Source organism: Peromyscus californicus, unplaced genomic scaffold (genome assembly GCF_007827085.1).
Source record: "Peromyscus californicus insignis strain IS unplaced genomic scaffold, ASM782708v3 Scaffold_1__1_contigs__length_55948999, whole genome shotgun sequence".
Taxonomy (NCBI): Eukaryota; Metazoa; Chordata; class Mammalia; order Rodentia; family Cricetidae; genus Peromyscus; species Peromyscus californicus.
Genome location: NW_026294492.1, coordinates 37,540,833 through 37,560,229, shown reverse-complemented (window position 1 = coordinate 37,560,229; position 19,397 = coordinate 37,540,833). Strand labels below are relative to the sequence as shown.

General features: G+C 53.0%; 1 protein-coding gene across 6 annotated transcripts in view; it reads right to left on the bottom strand.

Annotated features, from left to right (window-relative positions):
• Ttc7a (tetratricopeptide repeat domain 7A) overlaps positions 1-19,397 on the bottom strand; it is a 111,210-nt gene that overhangs the window by 33,551 nt on the left and 58,262 nt on the right. For all 6 annotated transcript variants that reach the window (XM_052746503.1, XM_052746504.1, XM_052746505.1 and 3 more), the window contains 5 exons: positions 18,472-18,576; positions 12,625-12,742; positions 11,612-11,669; positions 10,244-10,316; positions 5,022-5,182 (listed from right to left, as the gene is read on the bottom strand). In XM_052746503.1, coding sequence (XP_052602463.1) covers positions 5,022-5,182; positions 10,244-10,316; positions 11,612-11,669; positions 12,625-12,742; positions 18,472-18,576 — 515 coding nt within the window. The remainder of the gene's footprint in view (positions 1-5,021; positions 5,183-10,243; positions 10,317-11,611; positions 11,670-12,624; positions 12,743-18,471; positions 18,577-19,397) is intronic.

Genomic DNA, 19,397 nt, shown 5'->3' with positions numbered 1-19,397 from the left:
GCCACAAGTCCTTAATAAGAACAATCAAATAAACACACTGGGTTTAAGGCAGAAATGCTAGCAGGAGTCCCAGGACTCTGGATCCCTTCTGCTTGGTGGATTGCACCTCCAGAAATATGTCACACGCAACCTGAAAAATAGGGGAAGGGGGCCAGGTGGCTCAGGGAAATGCCCTGGAGGTTCAACTTTAGCCTCCACTGGATCTAGCTACAGTCTGGCCCCAGTTAATACCTAGTTATTTCACCTCAAACATTTTCCAAAACAGCCCTGGTTTCCCGGGGCAGATGGCTGCAGTACTGCATTTGTTTATCTGGGGCGAGCAGGAGCTTGTAGAGAGGGCTATATGGTTCCTACCCTGGCAAGTGCCTCTGGGGCTCCAACACACCTTCCCTCAGGACTTCCCAAGTCTCCTGGGACTAGGGGCTGGGCCAGCAGGGGCTCTCAGGAATGGCTATTCTGGCGGATAAGGGTGGGTAGCCCTGCCCACTGTGGAGCAGGGGAGAGAACACATTTACTCCCGAGTCACTTTTGGTATGCCCTGGGCCCTCAAAGTCAGCCTGGCAGGCTGCCAGGGCTGGGCAGGGGACATGACTGACAGCTTCGTTATTGGAAAGCTCCCATCATCAGCCTAGGAACTTTGTTTGGTTTCTATGGTGACCTTCACTACAAGGGCCTGACTAAAGCTGAAGGAATGTGTTACCTAAAACCATCGCCTGACAGGGCTCATGGCTTCAAGGAAGTATGCTCTTCAGCGATCCATTCCTCTCCGGCCCGTATCCCTGTCCCTCCTGGTCAGGCTCCCCAGCTGCCTCTTCCATGAGAAGGAAGGACCAGCAAAGACAACTCTGGACCTGATCCAAATTCTCACATTCCCCACAGGAAGCCTGTGGTCCTCCTGGCCTTGGGCCTCCTGGCCAGCTGGCACATGTGTCTCGGGCTTAGTCGGAAGCCCATGGGATTTCAGGAAGCTGCTAGGGGTATCTGGTTCCCATCATACCAGGTTCACACTGTCCCCAAGGAGGCATCGTCTCTGCTTTATCACGTTTCTCCCTTTTTAAACCTGAGCCGCACTACCCAAAGGCCATCCTACAGCATGGAACTCAAGGGCCCCTCCATTTTGCTTCCTAATCTCTGAGTCAGAAGGGTTTTCAGAAGCTAGACTCCATGAAGACTGGGTTTGTGGGCCTAGATGGTGCCTGGAGCCTGTGTGGGAACAGCGATCCCTACAATGGACTCCAACAAAAGCTGGGTTCTGCTTCGCATGCCTAGATGGTGCCTGTGTGGGATCAGCGATCTCTCTACAACGGACTCCACAAAAGCTGGATTCTATTCTGCACGCCTAGACGGTGCCTGTGTGGGATCAGTGATCTCTCCACAAAAGCTGGGTTCTGCTCTGTGTGCCTACATGGTGCCTGGTGCCCGTGGGGGAACAGTGACCTCTCCATAAAGCTTTGCCTTGGTCCCCAGAGCTGCGTCACTACTTGGCTCAGCCTCACCCGTATCCCCTTCCTTCAGCTCCTGGCTCACTGCACACATTCAGTTCCAGGTGTCAATGAGACTGCTTGTGGCATTCCCTCCACACTCCGACCTTAGAGACAGTTGTCCATCAGCCCATGACCTTCTTTAGTGTGTCTCACAGTACACTTCAGAAGCAGAGGAGGCGGGGTAGATTTTTTTTTTTTTTAAGGAGGTACAAGTTGCTGTGGTTGGCATGGGTAAGTAACAGAAGTAATTCCAGGGCCGTGACCTAACTGGATCTCATACTGGGATAAACTTATAAGATGGGGGTCCACTCCCAAGCAGTGGCAAAGCCGGTACCCCCACACAGACCTCCTGGCTTTCTTCCCCTGGGGGACAGTTCTTGAGTCTGCAACACTGATGACTTTGCAGACAGGATAAGCCTCTAGAAGGCCTGGCCACCAGGATAATGGCTGTAAGTTGCTCGGTGGGAGACAACCTATATCATGGGCCTTAAGTATCCCCTAAGAATAGACTTCGATCAGGACAATGAGGTCAGGCCAAGGAGGTACGGTCTGCTGTTTTGCTGAGTGATATTTACTGGACTGGTTGTTTAATTAACTGCTAGCAACAGCTGGAGCCACACATGGCTTGTTCCCAGCTCAGAGAGCAGCTGGAGAAGCAGGACGCACAGTCAATCGAAGAGCAATGACATTTTTCAGTGATCCCTGACCCGTAATGGACTCAATGACATTTCCTGCTAATCCATGGGTTTTTGTACTCCAGGGTTTCATCTGTGGGGAATAGTATTGACTTATTTGCAAAGGGACATAGTCACTCAATAGAACTGGGGATGTATATGCATAATTTTTTTTCTATAATACAGATTTATTTTCTCACACTCCCGTGGCCTGAATCCCATGAATTCCTCTTCTGGTTAGTTTTGTAGCCTTCTAGGGCCAGATCAGATCAAAGCAGAGCTCCCGAGTCTGGGAACTGAGGGGCTCATGATAAAGAATGACTTCTCCACCTCATCTGACCCTTCCTAACTGAGCAGACTGAGTGTGTGTGTGGGGGCTTCTCTTCAGGGTAGAATACACTCATTCCCCGCTACTCTGCAGAACACTCTGTAGGACAAGGAATAAACGTGCAGGGTCTCACACCCTAGAGTTCCCGCTGTCCCTCGAAGCAGTGTGATGTCTCTGAAGGAGAGCAGTTCCCACGGCATAGGCTGCCCCCTTAAGGCTCTGCCTGCAGAAGCAGAGACTATTTTCCAGGCTGCTCCACACAAACATGTGCACAGGGCTTGGAAGAAGCACCAGGGAGTGGGCACAGTGAGGCTGCATGATGGCAAACAGCACAGTCTACACCCCACTACCTCTCTGGGGTCTTGGCCCATCTAAGAACCTGCAGAAAGCTAGCTCCCTGCCTGCAAGTAGGAAAAGTTCTCATTCATGTACACCCATAGGGCTGAAGGGGTGAGGGTAGATGTGGTGTGAGCTCAAAACCTCTCTGTCCTGCTGTAAGGACACTCAGGGGAACAGGGCACACCTAGGTGAGGGCAAAGGAAGGTGTGGAGAGTGCGGCCTCATAGAGCAGTGGGGCTCACTCACATCACATGGGAGGGAGGGGGCTGCCCAAGCATCCTCAGAGCAGGAAGATGGGGAGGAAGCCACTGGGAACAGGAAGGCGGGAAGAAAGCCACTGGGAGGAAGCATCTTCCTGGGGTGGTCCAGGGAAGCAAAGGAATAGCTCTCACAATACCCCAGTACACCTCACACTGCTTGGGGTTCAATTAGACTTTCAGCAAGGGCATTAGCCTTCCACAGCAGGTCAGGGAGGTGCACGGGGCTAGAAGGCCAGAGCTGTGAAGCCGTGAAGAGATGTTGAGGAGCAAAGTGGGAGACCCAGGAGTGGAAAGGAGTAGCCCTGCTCCTCCCTGTTCCACGTCTGGGTTTCCATGGAAGAGCTCATTTGGAAAGGAGTTGGGGCTAAAACAACTTTTAGCACAATGGCCCTTGTGGCACCTTTTCTCTTCAGTGCCCAGCCCTGGCAGTGGGCGGGGGGTTCCTTCTCTTCCAACCCTGGGGCTCCAAGCTTTTTTTTTCTTTGAGCATTTCTTTTCCCACTTAGCCCAACGGATAGAGTAAATACACAGGCACGCACAGGCACACACAGAGACGTGCAAGCATGTAGAGAACACACACAATGGCACACGTGCCAGCAGCAGCCAGTCAGGACCTGCCAGGCCCGTAAGGATGGAGCTTGGAAAAAGCAAGGTAACACTGTGAAGAGGACAGGCCTCCTCTTTTCTGGATTTTTACTACGTACAAAAGTCATAAGGCTGGGAAGACGTCTGAGTGGGTGAAGGTACTCGCCGCCAAGCCTGCAGACCCGAGTTCTATCCCCAGGACTCACAAGATACAAGGTGAGAACTAACGACCTCAAGTTATCCTCTGACCTCCACACAGGTGCCACTGCATGTGTGTACCACCCCATATAAATGTCACTTTTTAAAATTAAAAATAAATAAAATAAAAACACTACCACCTGGTCCTGCTGCATTATACTTGGGATTCCTACTGTCCACACCTGATTTATCTGTGTTTTATAATTCCTGAACGGTGTGTCTTATAAAATGAATAATCACTTCTCCAAGGCTGGAGCAAGGCTCAGAATCAGGGCTATTCCTCAGTACATGGATGGATTACCAAAGTGGACACACACTTTACTTATACCTGGCTGTGTGTGAACAGCTGGGACCCACTGGGGCGGGACAGTGCGGTATGTATGGGAGGACCAGATAGGATCCACCAAGCTGGGGTGGTTTAGACTTCAGACAGCAGACAGTCGGGGCAAGGAGAAGCAGGAGTCATCAAATCATGACCTCCCCCTGGATCCCTTCACAGAGCCATGATTCAGCTTTTGCCTTGGCTAGGTCTGATGTCCTGGTCTGATGGCAATAGGTCCTCCGTGGTGGGTAGGGGAAGGAGACCGACTCCTGCTCCACCTGCAGCTGCTGCCCTGTCCCAGTGCATGTGAACCCTGCTCTAAGAACCCCGCAGGGCACGTGACTAGTGTAGTAAACATGCAGGGTCAGGGCCACCCTGGAGGAAGATAATGATTTCCCCAGCTTCCAGTAAAGGATGCAGTTAGGATGGCTCCTTTGTCCTCCCAGTTAGTTTTAGAATTTCATCCTTGGCGAGCAGTGTCAGGGCCATGATTACGTCTCATGCCTTACCAAGTGGTACCCTCTGCACTGGAGGGCTGAGTGAGAAGCATTGCATTTATACAATCCAGCAGTTTCTCCCCTCTGGGCCCACAGCCTCTAAGGGGGGGGCCAGGAGCACTATGGGCTCATTAATCCCCACCAAGCATCCTGTGCATACTGCCACAGCCCCTTGTCATTCCTATACCACCTTGTCCCTCTACCCAGGAAGTGTCTAAGCAATGGGCACTTATTCTCCGTGTACTGGCTAAAATATGCCAAACTGAGGTGTGCCCAGGCAACTATGTAATAACCAAGCCAGCCCTCCCCCCAGCAGTGAACCCAGGAGACTCACTTGAAATTCTCAGGGTACTCGGTGATGGCCATGTTGATGACATCCAGGGCATGCTGGTAATGCTTCTGGGCAGAGAAGAGCAGTACTAGCAAGTGGAGGGCGTTGGCATCATCTCTGCACACCGTCAAGGCCTCCTGAAGATGCTCCATGGCGCTGGAGATCTGCCAAGAGAGCCCGTCAGTGTAGGGACCTCACCTACGACTCAGATCCCAGCCATGGCTCAGCTCAACTCGAGGGAGCCTGGGCCGGTGGCAACCAGGGTGTTCATACAACATTTCCCATCAGGCAGCCTGGCAAGGGGTTTGGGGAGACGAAGGCAAGCATTTTGAAGGGGAGGAGTTGGGAGCCTGGACAGGCTGCCTGCCACATGTGGAAACCCCTTCCCAGGGCCTTGTCAATGGGTCAGAGTCCCACCCAGGGGGAAGGCAGGGAAGAAGGGGTGCTCTAGGGAGGTGGTGCGGTGTGGCCAAAGGCAGCGGGGAGGGGCAGCAGAGATGAACGGCAGAAAGGAAGGTGTGTCCTCCAATGTGGGCAGTGTGGAGCCCAGCAAGAGGTGAGGCTTGGTTTTTGTACTACATTGTGTTTTTTCAACTTAATAATTAAGTGTGGTTCTCTAGTCAGCTTAGATAAGGAGGATGAAGCCAGTTGTAGAGGTCTGAGAAGCTACCACGGGTGGTTCCAGGGTAAAGCAAAGCCTTTCCTTCAGGTGCGGCAGACCTGCTGCCACACAGAGCCCCAGCGTTCACGGCTTGGGTTTGCCTCCCTTCCCAGTGCTGAATGTGGGGGTGGGGTAGGGAGGCAGGCTCCCACTGCTCTGAGAATCCTGCAGACAGGCAAGGAAGACAATCCACCCCTGGCCCTGTCGTCTTGCCAAACCCTTGCTCCTCACTGGGCCTGGGAAAAATCAGATAGTCTCCTCTGTTGAAGAAGTTGCATGGGGTACAACACGGCTCAGGATGGATTAATAGGTCACCCTGGATGCTGCTCCCCATCCTACCTGAGTACCTCCACCCACCCCCTGCTCGGCCACATAGGTCAGTAAGCTCAGTAAACTCTCCTCACATGGCCTGGCCTGCGAGCGCTTGGCAGAGGCTGGGGAGTTTCCACAAGTATTAAAAAGTGAAAGAAATTATGGTCGTCACTAGTGTTAACACGCTCCTTCAAAGGAGGCTGGGTCGTCCTTCACTGTCCAGTGTGACCTGCCAGGTGGTCCTGCATCCCCCTTCACTACCTCCTCCTTCTCCAGCAAGACCGCCTCTTGTTCCCAGCCCCCTGCGCCCTGCTATTTGAACCCAAAGAGCATGCTCTTTGGGGGGTACTATTGGGGTGTTAGAGAAAGCAACACCTTACTTGTGAATTTGAAAGGTCTGGGTCTCTTGTGCCTGGGAGCCCCTGCCTCTCGGAATTCCATGTCCTACACATCAGGCATATGGTGGAGCTGGAGAGTTTCTCTCTAGCTCCTGCCAAGCCCCGGCAGTCCCACAGGCCACTTATAAAATAAACACACAAACTCTTATAGTATTTAAACTGTTTGGCCTAATGGCTCAGGCTTCTAGCTATCTAGTTTTTACATCTTAAATTAACCCATTTCTATAAATCTATACCTTGCCACATGGCTCGTGGCTTACCAGTATCTTACATGTTGATACTTATGGCAGTAGCTGGCAGCGTCTCCTGCCTCAGCCTTCCTGTTCCCAGAATCCTCTTCTCTGCTTGTCCCGCCTATACTTCCTGCCTGGCTACTGGCCAATCAGCATGTTATTTATACAGAGCAATATCCACAGCAGCCTGGGAGCCCATGCTTCTCGGAATTCCATGTCCTACACATCAGGCATACGGCTTACCTGAGATGGGTTAAACTGGTAGGGTATGTACACCTGGACACGCTCACTTACCTTCTAACCCTTTGTCTGCTCAAGCATCCCTATCCTGAGAGGTTGGTGTTTCAGTGCTGATTAGCACAGGCTAAACCCACACAGTCTGCTAATGCCACACTGGATGAGTGAGGAGCTCAGTGTAGGCTGGCGGCTCTCAACCTTCCTAACGCTATGACCCTTTAATACAGTTCCTCATGTTGTGGTGACCCCCCCCCTGCCCCAACCATAAAATCATTTTTGTTGCTACTTCATAACTGTAAGTTTGCTACTGTTATGAATCGTGATGTAAAATATCTGCTATGCAGGATGTCTAACATGTGACCCCTATGGGGGGTCGTGACCCACAGGTTGAGAACCACCGACGTAGGTCAACTCTCCTTAAGCTGCAGGTTCAGAGTGCACATTACAGTAATGTCCAGCCCATCATCTCCATCCTCAGACTTCTGGCATTCACTCAGCTCGGTTGCCCAGAATGCATGAGGCGTGTTCTCCCTGCTGTCTCAGTAAATGGCACCCTCATCGCAAGGCCCTACTTCTGTGGAAATGCCCATCCATCCCCTGCCTTCCTCTCAGCCCCCTGCCTCTCGTGTGTGTGTGGAGACTGTGACTGCACAACCAGAGGGGACCGGGAGAGACACAGCACCAGGCATGGGAGAGGAGGGCTAGGATGGCCTATTTGGACAATACACCATCTACGAGCCCAGCGCACAGGCTCTTCTGTTACTCTCTTCATGCACGCCACAGTGGGGTATGTAGATGATGGAGAGACACCCCTCCTATTCACACCCTCACAGAGCCAAAAGTGCACCCCAGCTCTTCCACTGCTCTGCTGGTACCTACGGCCAGGTAGACACACCTCTCTGGTCTGCATTTCCTCTATAGAAGGATGTGGTCAGGCTCCTGTGGTTGCTCCAAGGCTCGGGTATGAGACACATCCTGCAGCACCCCAGCTCAGTGGCGTTCCCAAAGCCTCTCTTCCCCACTTCAGCTTCCCGAGACCCCACAACAAAAACTGTAGGATTCTTCCTCCTAGTTCAAGGGTATGTGCTCAGGGCAGCTGCATTTGTTTTGGTGACTGTCCACATCAGGACTCCTTAGTCCAAAAAATATTTTTTTAATGCAGTGCCAGAGACTATACCCAGGGCCTTTCATACGCTAAGTACGTGCTCTACCACTGACCAGTGCGTAGAGCCTTTAAGAGTCTTGCTCCTTAGCATACCTGAGACACCAACCTCTTGTGTTCCCTATGGTGCTTTGCATTCCCAGAGTGCCAGGCCCAGCACATGGTCTCCTTCTGGCCGCTAAGTGTCAAGCCCAGAATTGTGTGTAGGTCAAGGAAAGTGTGAAGAAGTAGCTAATAAGATCGGTGTGGCTACCACCTTAGCATATGTGACTCTCCAAGGCTGGTCTTGCCCCGTGCCTCACCAAAACAGACTCCAATATCCTGGGAGGGGTATCCAAACCCCCGATATCACAGCTCAGGGCAGCAAACCATGCTCTAGGCAGAAAGTCACAGATACTTAAACAGGTAAGGATTACTACCTTATGAGTCCACTCAAGGCCCTCAACCTTCTGGGACTCTCTAGATGTGGTGTCCACAAGAAAACAGCACCAGACCTCACTGGCCTAACAAACATCATTTTTGGAAGATGGGCACCATTCATCAAAGACGGGTGAATAATTGAAGAGATTAAAAAATGTCACAGAGAAACCCTGTCTCGAAAAACCCAAAAAAAAAAAAAAAAAAAAAAAAATGCATCACCGAAGGTTTATCATTAACGTAATTGGCAAAAAAAAAAAAAAAAAAAAAAAAAAAAAAAAGCACCAGGTTCCTTTACAGGGGGCTAAAAATAGAGCCGTCTCAGGTACCTTTCCGTCTGTTCCCAGAAGCTGAGTGATGTTCCTAGAGGAGAGGCATTCAGTGAGCAGGGCCTGGGAGTCAGGATCGTGGGTAAATAGTGGAGGTGGGGGAGGGATGAATGAGTCACAGAGGAGGAGGTGGTGTGAGAGGAAGGGAGAGGAGGGGCAGAAAGCAGGAGCAGTGACGTGGGGGGACCGCTGGGTAGAAAGCAGCTGAGACAGAAGGACTCGGAGGTGGAGGTGGAGATGGCGGATTCAGACCGACAAGTCAGGCTGGACAAACACTGCTAAGAGTCCAGGTGGAAGGCAGGAGGAAGGGCTTTCGGTGGTGGGACTACGGGGCAGTGGGAAGTCAAGAACATGTGGGCTCCAGGGGAGGGTGAGGAGGGAGGAAGAGGAGCCCCACTGCTCCTGAGTCAGAGGAGACAGCTAGCGAGCTGCTCCAAGGTCAGGGGTGATCACCAGACCAGCCTCCTGGCAGGGATCCAGGTACCTGGGGCCCTGTCTCCAAATGGGCCAGGCGCCTCTCAGCTGGGGCAGGGTGAACTTGGGGTCAAGGCGTGAAATGAGGCCGTGTGGTCCCTGCACGGGATGTTGAAGAGGAAACGAACGAAGCAGCTACCCTCTCTTGTCCGAGCACGAATGGGGGTCTCTTTTTTTCTCTTTTGCTCAGTTTCTTGAGACAGCATCTTGCAGTGTGTCCCAAGCTGACCTGGAGCTCACTCTGTAGCCTAGGCTAGCCTCAAACTCAAGAATTCTGCCCTAGCCTTCTAAGTATCAGGACTGCAGGTGTGCACCACCATGCCAGGCTGTAGACAGAGCCTATGAGGCTTCCCCGGAGCTGTCCTGGGGCCTCAGGCCACCTACAGTCCCCAAACAGTCAGGGTGTATCAGAATCAGCAGGCACTGAGTCAAGGCCACCACAGATACCCAGAGTATAGCCTGAGGGCTTCAGGGTGCATAAGATCAAAGGAGACTCTGAAAGGCATGGTTTAGGGGAGTGCTTATGAACTTGGGGTCCCCTGACACTGACCTCACAGATCACTGGGGGAAAGGTGGTTCTACCCGGAGAGCTGCTGGTGGCCATGGTGGTGATGGTTTTGGTAGGGCAAAGGTAGCTTACCTACTGAACCCCTGAGGTCAGGAGCCTGCAGTGGGGTCTTTGGGGTCAGGAGAAAGCTTTGGGGTCACACAGAACCCATCCAGAAATAGCCCCATGTGCCAATCACACTTTGCCCATGTCGAGGGTAAGGCCAGGACACAAACAAATGATGCTGTGGTCACTTACCCATTTCTCAGGAGACTGCCGTATTCTAAGGAAAGTCAGGGCACTGAATAACCCTTTCTGTGTGCCCATCATAAGTGGGCTGAGGTGTAACCACACTGACCGAATCCTCACTGGACCCCTCACACAAAGATGCTCACATCAAAGACAAGGGTACCGAGGGACAGACAGTCACACAGATCTGAGGATTAGGAACACACCTGTCGGACGAGGGCAAGCTGCAGGGCAACATAGAAGATAATCTGGGGGTCATCGGGTGCCAGTGCCTGGGCTCTGTAGGGGAGAGAGAGCCGAAAGTCAGTTACTGTCAGTGGTGTGCTGGGTGCGGTGGGCAATATGGTGGGAGATCATGCCAGCCCCCCTCCCCTCAGATGGCAGGGGATGGCTCGGGCAGAGGTCCCCAGGCAGCTCATGGTAGAGGACAGTAGCTCATGGAGGGCTGGCACAAGCTGAGGTAGGACATCACCGAGGTGACAGATCTCAAAGGAATGGTAGGGCAGGGAAAAGAGAGTGTGACATCTGTGAATGGCAGCCTGGCTGTTTCTCTGTGGACATTGGTTAGTCTGACTACGGCTTTCCTACTAAAGGACACTCATACTGCCCCGAGGAGGATGCAGGGCCTCTGAACTGCCCATCTGAGCAAGAAGTCCCAGGAACGTAACACTGGCGGGGAGAGGTGGGGGAGTCCCAGGGCTGGAATATCTTGCTTTTTTGGTTGGGGAACAACCTGACCCAGAGGGAGGCTGGTGTGTCATATGCTCCAATCACACTGGTGCAAGGAGTCCTAGCCAGGTCCTCCCCAGTAACAACCCTCTGCCACTTCAGTGTGGGGGACGGGGACACACGGTGGGTCAGACCGGGGGAGGGAGTAGCAAGGCAGGTCTGATGAAGGAGCTTCAATGCCTTCCTCCCTCCCTGACTCCAGGAACTCTCTGTGAAGCTGGGGGTGGGAAGTTCCTACAGCTCTGGTGTGGTCAGGCTAGAGGACACCGACAGCACTCCCGAGGCCCTGCTACCTGCAGGACACCGTGGAGCAGTGGTTCTCAACCTTCCTGATGCGGAGACCCTTTACTACAGTTCCTCACGTTGTGCTGACCCCCCAACCATAAAAAGATTTCGTTGCTACTTCATAACTGTAATTTTGCTACTGTTATGAATCGTAATATAAATATCCGATATGTAGGGTATCTGGTATGCGACTCCCAGAGAGGTCATGACCTACATGTTGAGACCCATTGATGTACAGACTGCTTTTCCTGCTTTCTGTCCAGCATCACAGTACCAGTGGGAGCCTGAGAGCCCCAGGAGCAAGGGCTGGGCCTGGCAGCTGTAGTAACCCAGTTCCGAGCTGAACACAGGGCTCCCCAGTGCCCAGCACTGAGGGCAAGGTCACCGGACACCCCAATAACCCCCTTCTGCCTGCTGGGTGACCGGCTGGCCTGTGGTCTCCTTATCCATAAAAGGGACGACGGAGACACCCATCTCAGAGGGTGAAACCTCACTGTGGGACCCTCCATTTTACCGCTCTGCACGTGAGGAAGCAAAAGATTAGGCGGGCGTCTCCTCACCGCTCAAGTGTCTGCAGGGCCTTGCGGTGCAACTCATCTTGCTTGGACTTCAGGGTGGCTGCAGGAGACATGATGGATCGGGGTCACTGAAGAGGTGCAAGCATCTCCCTAGTCCATCCCCAGGGCACAGGAACCTAGCAGGAAGGAGCCTAGCAGGGCCCGGTTTGCAAACCCCAAGGTCCCGTGACAGGGTCCAAGACACAGAAGACTGCTGTGACTAAGGGACAGTGCCTGAAGATGCCATGCCTTTGGGTGTGAGGAGCAGAAGACAGCCGATACGAGATGGTCCTGTTATGGCTTCCAGGGTCCCTGGAGCCTACACACAGGGGCTGGCACTAGGGGGCACGGGCAAAGTCTGGGTGGGGGTCATCGCTCCCTCTCTTCCAGACTTCAAGGACACAAAAGCCGGTGTCTGCCCGTCCAATGGGGAGGCCCTGGGCTGAACTAGAAGGGCCGAGAACAGAACACCAGGCCTGGGCCAGGAGGGATGAGAGCCATAGGAAACTCCCCTAGGTGTTTGGTACTGTGTAATGTTTGGGAAGGGACTTCAAAGACCCCAGAGGATTGCTGCAGAGCTGAGGACAAAGGCCCATGAGAAGTAGAAGGAAAGCCACAGTGGGGTGGAGGGCTGACAGCACTGCAGATAGGAGGTACCCGGAGGACCACAGAGGGCAGTGTGGGCTGGGCGGGACCTACGTGGTGACAGACCTGGGTCCATGAAGAGGAATGGCCCATTGGTGGGTAGGTGTCTGAGCAACTCTGGGAACTGAGGGGTATATGTGTGTGTGTGTGTGTGTGTGTGTGTGTGTGTGTGTGTGTATGTGTGTGTGTGTGTGTGTGTGTGTGTGTGTGTGTGTGGTGGGGTGTGTATATGCATGCACATGTCCCAGAGGAGTGCTTCTGTCAGTGGAAAGTAGCAAGGAGGGATCACGAGTGGAATGAGACCCCTCGGAGGCAGCTGGGAATCCCGAGGCCTCGTCCACAGGCCTGTTCTCCTGGGACCTGGCACTCACCATCAGTGGCCTGCAGGCTGTAGGTGAGACCCAGGGCCAGGTAGGCTTTAGGCAGGAACTCTCCTGCTTCCTCTCCAAGGCTGATCACCACCATGGCAAAGTGTTCCGCCTCTTCCAGCTGGAAAGAGGAAAGGCAGTGGTCACTGGGGTGGCCTTTGCTGTCCTGAGCAGGACAGGGAACAGAGTCACCAACCTGGGACAGTGTCAGCCCCAAGTATAATAAACAGAACAATTCCTTACGCTGGAACTGTGGGCAACGTGACTTCTCCAGGCCATACAACTACTGAGCAGAAGAGCCAGCTGTTTGCTATACCAGGAAGTACCTCCCTGGAGCTATGTCCCCTCCAAGGAGCCAGTACTCAAGGTCACAGGTGCCAGCTCTTCCAAAGAGACAGACAGACAGACAGACACTCCCTGCCTGGGAGAGCCAGCTCCCAAAGTCTGCTGTGCTGAGAGTATGAACTCAAAACAGGCCAGAATGTGTGGCTCCCTCCTCATGTGGTCTCTGTAGGGAGGACCCGCTCAGCAGACAGAGGGGAGCCAGGGCTGGCTGGGCCTTGGGAACATGTGCCTTGTTGAACATGGCCGGCCCTGCAGAGTAGGCAGGCTGCCACACAGGCTAGTCTGGAGCTCGCTCCCTCCCTTCCTGAGCAGGAAGCCAGTGAGCTTGAACATTGAAGGGAAAAAGGCCTTAGGCTGTTTTTGTCCTGGGAGCAGAGGGACTGGTCCAGTTGGAAAAGGCCCAGCTGGCACTGGCCACGTGAGCACACATCATACACAACATGGGACCCAAGGAGAAGGCACATGAGCGGGGATTTATGGACACTTTGTGGCACCCCTAGCCATGAGGCTGGCTGGGGTGCAGGGCTGGGGCTAAGGCTGTATCCATTCTCATGTGTCTCCACCAACTCTTTCCCACATGCCCCTAACCTGCTCTGTGGAAAGCACAGCAAGACGTCTATGTGTCACCCAGGATATGTCAGCTCCCAGGGCTGCTTCAACATCTCCCTCCCACTCACACCCCACTTCCACACTGCCAGACAGACAACCATGTTCCTAGTGCAGGTATCCCGTCCAGCTAGAGAACCACACAGGTGGACCAATGGGGGCGAGAGTCACACTCACGTTGGCTTCTAGCAGGGCCCGACCCTCCTCATATCCTGACTTAAGCTGGTTCCCTCGGCAGGAGTAGGGTAGCTCTGACTGCTGGCCACAGCTGGGGAGGGTGCCCAGGTAAAGCATCTCCCTGGTGGGTAGTAGAATTGCCCGAGACAGAGGTCACGGAGAACTGAATGGGCTGAGTCCCCAGTTTGGACACAGCCATGATGAGCCATGTGCAAAAAAGAAAACAAACAACACCCCCACCCCAAACCTGAAGGAGCGGAGCACCCACTGTGCGAAGAACGAGACTCCTGAATGTACCATGTTCCCTACAGGGCCAACACTATTTTGAGATCTGTTGCCACCCACAAAGCAACCCTTCTGCATGTGGATTTACTGCGGTAATTATACAGGAAAAATAGTATTAATTCCAAGTAAGTTAATGTACAATACAATAATTACACATGGTATTAATAGACATGGGTGCCTTAGCTAGCAAATGGGGAGAATGCTGTCATGGCCAGAGTGAAAACCGAATAAAAACAAAACATTTTCCTAGGCACACAATCTCTCCTCATCTAAAGCAGGTGTGGCAATCTGAAAGCCTTAGAATTCAGCTCTGAAGGGCTAGGAGCCCAACCAGGTTCCAAAACAGCCCCTGACTCCCAGGTCAGGTCTCTTCGCAGAGGCAGGGGCAGCTCGGGGACAAGGACAGTGCTGAGCACACTGCTTGGGCTCCACTCCTCTGAGGTTAACTTGCAGGCCTCAGTTCCTTCTTCTGTAAAATGGGGACAACGGTGTCACCCTCAGAGGGCTGCTGGGAGGACTGATGTGATGTGAATGCTTGGTGTGCTTGACTAATAATTGTCAAAGATGAATAGCAGTGAGTACATGTAATATGTACAGAGGCCACAATTACTACGCATATATGTGTGCATATGTATATATTAACCACACATCATTGTGCTGAAAAATTTGCAAGCAGCATCAAAGGACCTTCGGAATCCAAAAAAAGGACGCTAATACAGCCTGCCTTTTGTCTCCGGGCCTGGCAGTTCATCCCAGAAAAGCCTCAATGACACAGGACAAGCCAGCACCCGGCAGACCTGCCCAGTCCGCTGCGCAGGTACATATGCTCTCCAACCCCATCTGAGGCCGAGGACACATTTGCCACCAAAGACCACCCACTAGACACTCACCCTTTGCGTGGAGGACAACAAATCAGAGTATTTTCCACCCTTCTCTTACGGTCTTTTTTTTTTTCTTCCAAGAGTTCTATTCCACAACCCACTGAGTCTTTGGCACATGATCTGAAAACAGTTTCCATCTCTCAACCGCCCAACACCATTTCTACCAAGTAACCCTTGCCAGCCTCCTCCTGCTGGGGACCTCGGGTCCAGACTCCAGACACTTCCTCCTGTGGCCTCCGGGACGATGCTGTCTCTGCCACCAGCTCAAGATCGTGGCACGAGGTCCTCTTTCTCACCAAAATGCATCTCGATGAGGGGTTCCCAGTGCGGTCTCCTCCCCACCCCACTATGCCACTGTCTCTAACGCCCAAATTCGGAGCAGCCAGGTGACCTTGCCATGGCCACCTAGGGAAGGTCCTCCCTGCCTCTGTGCTTCTGAACAGCCTGGGGCCTGACCGCCATGTCATAGCACCATGGCAGGAGATTATGAGGAACAGGGAGCTTGTGTGACATCCCCACCCCACGGTCAGCCACTCAGCAAATGTAGAACTGTGACCCCAGCCCGGGCAGGTCTGAGGGCTTCATAGCTGCCCCTCTGCACTTTCTCAGTTTTCTCAACCCTGATACTTGGAAAGAACGATGCGCCGCATAGGGTGCCCCTTCGGTGGTTTGGTCTTGCTCTTTGTAAGTACGGAAACACTCTGTGCCTTCCCAAGTTCCTGGGTCTCCGAGGCTTTCCTAATTTGGTCCCTGCGCAGCAGACTCGGCTGAGCTGGCGCACTGGCTGGGGCTCAGGGCTGCCTTCCGTCCCCGGGCAGCCTCATTCACCTGCACTGAGCAAAGAGGATCCCGCCTCAGATTCACCACCCGCTTTCTCTCTTCCCAGGGACCGGGGAGAGTTCCATTCTGAGACTGCAGGGCTCTGTTTAAAGACCTCCAGCTTCTCCTGAGTCCCTTCCTGTAGGACTGGAGCTACTTTGTGGAAAATCTGCTTTTATTTTTTCCTCGGGGTGTAATGGGCACTTTTTAACTTCTGCAAGATGGTGGCAGAAGAGTGGGTGTTCTTCCCTGCTCCGTCAACAACCCATCTTCCCGGGCTTCAAAGTCGAAAGCAAAGGCATGTCCTTTCTAAGTGATTACTATTCTGAAGGTGCTAAAAAGAATAATGACAACCATTTGTCACATGCCTGCAAAGTGCCATGCAGACACACACCATCTCCTAAGGCTCACAGCCACCCTACTAGTGGGCATGCCAGTCACCAGATTATAGACAAGGAAACTGAGGCACAGAGAGAGCGAGTCACTCCCTCCAAGTCACACAAGCTAGTGAGTAAGGTAGACTGAAGGGCTTGAACCCTATCTGTTCTCCACAGCCTACGCTCTTTCCTGCACCCATGCTGCTCCCTCAGGGATATGAAGCCTGTGAGAGGTATTACAGGCCTTTGCACGGGAGCTTACCTGCGTCTGATTTCACCTCTTCTGCTGTCTGTGTGGTCCTCTACACCTCCTGAAGGGGTTCCAACTTTTTAAATTAAATCAGTTTTAAATAACTGGGTTTGGAGGGATCCAAGAAAATATCTACATCTTCTTTTCTATCTCCGCCCCAAATTTGCCTTGTGGCCAGAGTGCAAGGCAAAAGACGAGGAGGAGGAGGCACTTAACCAGACACAAAGCCCATACTAGGCAAAGTTCATAATGAAGGACAGAGTTCCTGGAGGGAAGGGGCACAGGTACTGGCCGGCATCACCCCCTGGCCTCAGGAAAAGACACAGCTCTGTCCTGGAGAAGCACAGAGGATCATACCCCAGTTCATACCCCAGTTCATACCCCAGTTCAATCCACGCCCAAGGTAAGTACAAACAGGACTCTAAGAGGTCCAAGAGCAGGACTGGTAAGGCGGCTCAGTGGGTAAGAGCACTGGCCGCTCTTCTAGTGGGCCTCCATTAGATAGATTCCCAGAGCCTACAAGGTTGCTCACAACCCTCTGTAACTCCAGTCCCAGAAGATCCGGCGCCCTCTTCTGGTCTTTGTGGGCATTACACACGCATGGTGCACAGACAATCAGGGAAAACACTGTCACTTAAAATAAAACAAAGGAAAACTAATTTTAGGGGAAAAAGAGGGGCAGGGGCCCAGGGGAGGCATCCAAGTCCCCAGCAGCTCGCCCCCATCCCTACTCACCTGCAGAGCCTTGCTCCCTCCTGTGTCTGACCCCCCCCCACCAAACTCTGACCCCCCAGTAACAGACGGCCTTTCTCCCTTTTCTGATGACAAGTCTGCGTGTTTAAGTTTCCTTCTGGGCTTTTCTATTTATGTTGTCATTGATTCCTTTGCTCCTAACTCATCTGATTTCAATTTGGACTGATTTGATCCTAATTTTATTACCATGTAATCTGAATGCACATAATCACTGTAATTATGCTGCGGAGGGAAACAGCTCCTCCACGGTGGGAAGACCTAAATTTAGGGCTTCCTGGCAAGGGCGCCATTGGCTGGGTGGACTCACAGCTCCTTGGAGCTGGCAGCTCGGGGGAGCACATATGCCCTCCCCAGCCCTGCTCCCAGAGACATGGGTATTTTGGGCTGCCACGAAGGGATGAGCCCAAGGTTTCCTCTCAGAAGTCCTGGAATAAGAGGAAGTCTGACTGGGGGTTGGGTAACAGCACCTCCAGTCCTCTTTGCTGCAAGGGTTTGGCCCGGGACTCGGCAGCCTGTAGTTTGCAGCCTGCAGCTGCATGCCACCTACGAAAGAGTGGGTGCTTACTTCGGATCTAGAATGCAGAGGAAGGAATGGGGGCTACGAAGCCTCTTGGAAAGGATGTGTGGGGTATAAGATGACAAGTGAGAGGGATGAGGAACTTGTTCTGTGTCACTCAGAGCATAGAAAAGGGGCTCTCCCTGACATCGGGAAGCTGACTGGGGCCAAAGACAGTGAAGATGATCTGGATAGAGTTACCGGTTAGAGATAATATTAGTGTTGTACTCCCCAGGGTCCAATGCCCTGGGTCTGAGCTCATCAAAATCCTGGGGCTCGGGGCTCCAGATTCTGTTTCCTCACTGATCTTTTGGGGGGCACCTTCATGACCCTCCAGCAAAGACCACCAGCTGAGAAGTACCCTTGGAGCTACAGTCTCCTAAAAGCCGCCCCCGGAGAGAGTGGGGAGCAGACGGTAGGACCAGGAAAGAGGTCGAGGGGTGCAATAAGAACCAAGAAGGGATAGCAAGGAAGCCATCTTTGTTTTGTCTCAGGCTAGGGTTGAGATCGACCCCCCGCCCCTTCCTCTATTAACTATGCACTCATCTGCAGCCTCTTTTCCAACAGGCTGGTCTAGGTAACTCTGAGGACTTGCCAACTCCCCTTAGGACTTTCCACCTGTCTGACTCTCTGGGGATCACATTTCAAAGGGCTATGCTGTCAAGATCAAAGTTGGGGGGGTCCTCAGAGACTCTCCTCCCGTCCCTACACACAAATGGGACCCTTTCTTCTACTCACACCCCCCCACCTCGTTCCCACTTGCTGGAGCTCCCCCCCCCCCCCCCCCCGCAGCTCACTCACCCAGTGCAGGGACCCGATGCAGACCTTGGCAGCCATCAGGGGCACCGTGGGATCCGAGGGCTGCAACTTCATGCACTCACGCAGCAGGGACACGGCGTAGGCCGACTGCAGAAGAGAGAGGAGGGAACACAAGCACTGGCCACACTAGCTCCCCATACTCGGGGGTGCCCTACGCCCTCAGGGGTAGTTCCCCCAACAGTGCTTGCTCTGTACCCCTTTCTTCCTTCTAGGAACCAGGAAGGGAGCCCGGGTGATAGTCACTGCCGGCGGCGAGCCCCCCTCTGAGATGGAGACCATGATGAACCTCACCCTCTGGAGAACAGTTAACAGTTAACATGATAACAAACAGAAACTTTCCAAAAAGAATTCAGATCAGAACCATAGAGATCTGAGAAACAGACAGGGCCCCTCTAAGCTGTGACAGGACTGGACAGCTGTACAAAGGCTGGGAAGAAGGTGAGGAGGTGGGAGGGCCAGAGAGACCCTCCAGACAGGAAGCGGAGGCCCCACAGGGCTCCAGGACTCAACCAGGATTTGCCGAGGATAGGCGGAGAAGGGCCAGAAGGGAAGGACATCCAGGCCCAGAGAGGCGCGTCACCTATACCAAGAGGAATGACAGAGAATACTCCAGATCTCACCATGTGCCAGGCACTTTTATTTTTTCTAAGTCAGGGGCTGCCGAAAGAACCTGCGGGCTGAATCTAGCCTACTGCCTGTTTTTGTAAATAGGGTCCAACTGGAACTCAGTCACGCCTGTGCGTTTATATACTATCTGTGGCTGCTGCATGATACCACCTTGGTGGAATGGCTGAGAGAGACTGGCTATTAATAGTCAGTCGAACCTGACTACTGCCCGACCCTTTACAGAAAGTCTGCGAACTCCTCGGCGAGAGTGTCGGATTGTCATAACATTCCTACCAGACAGA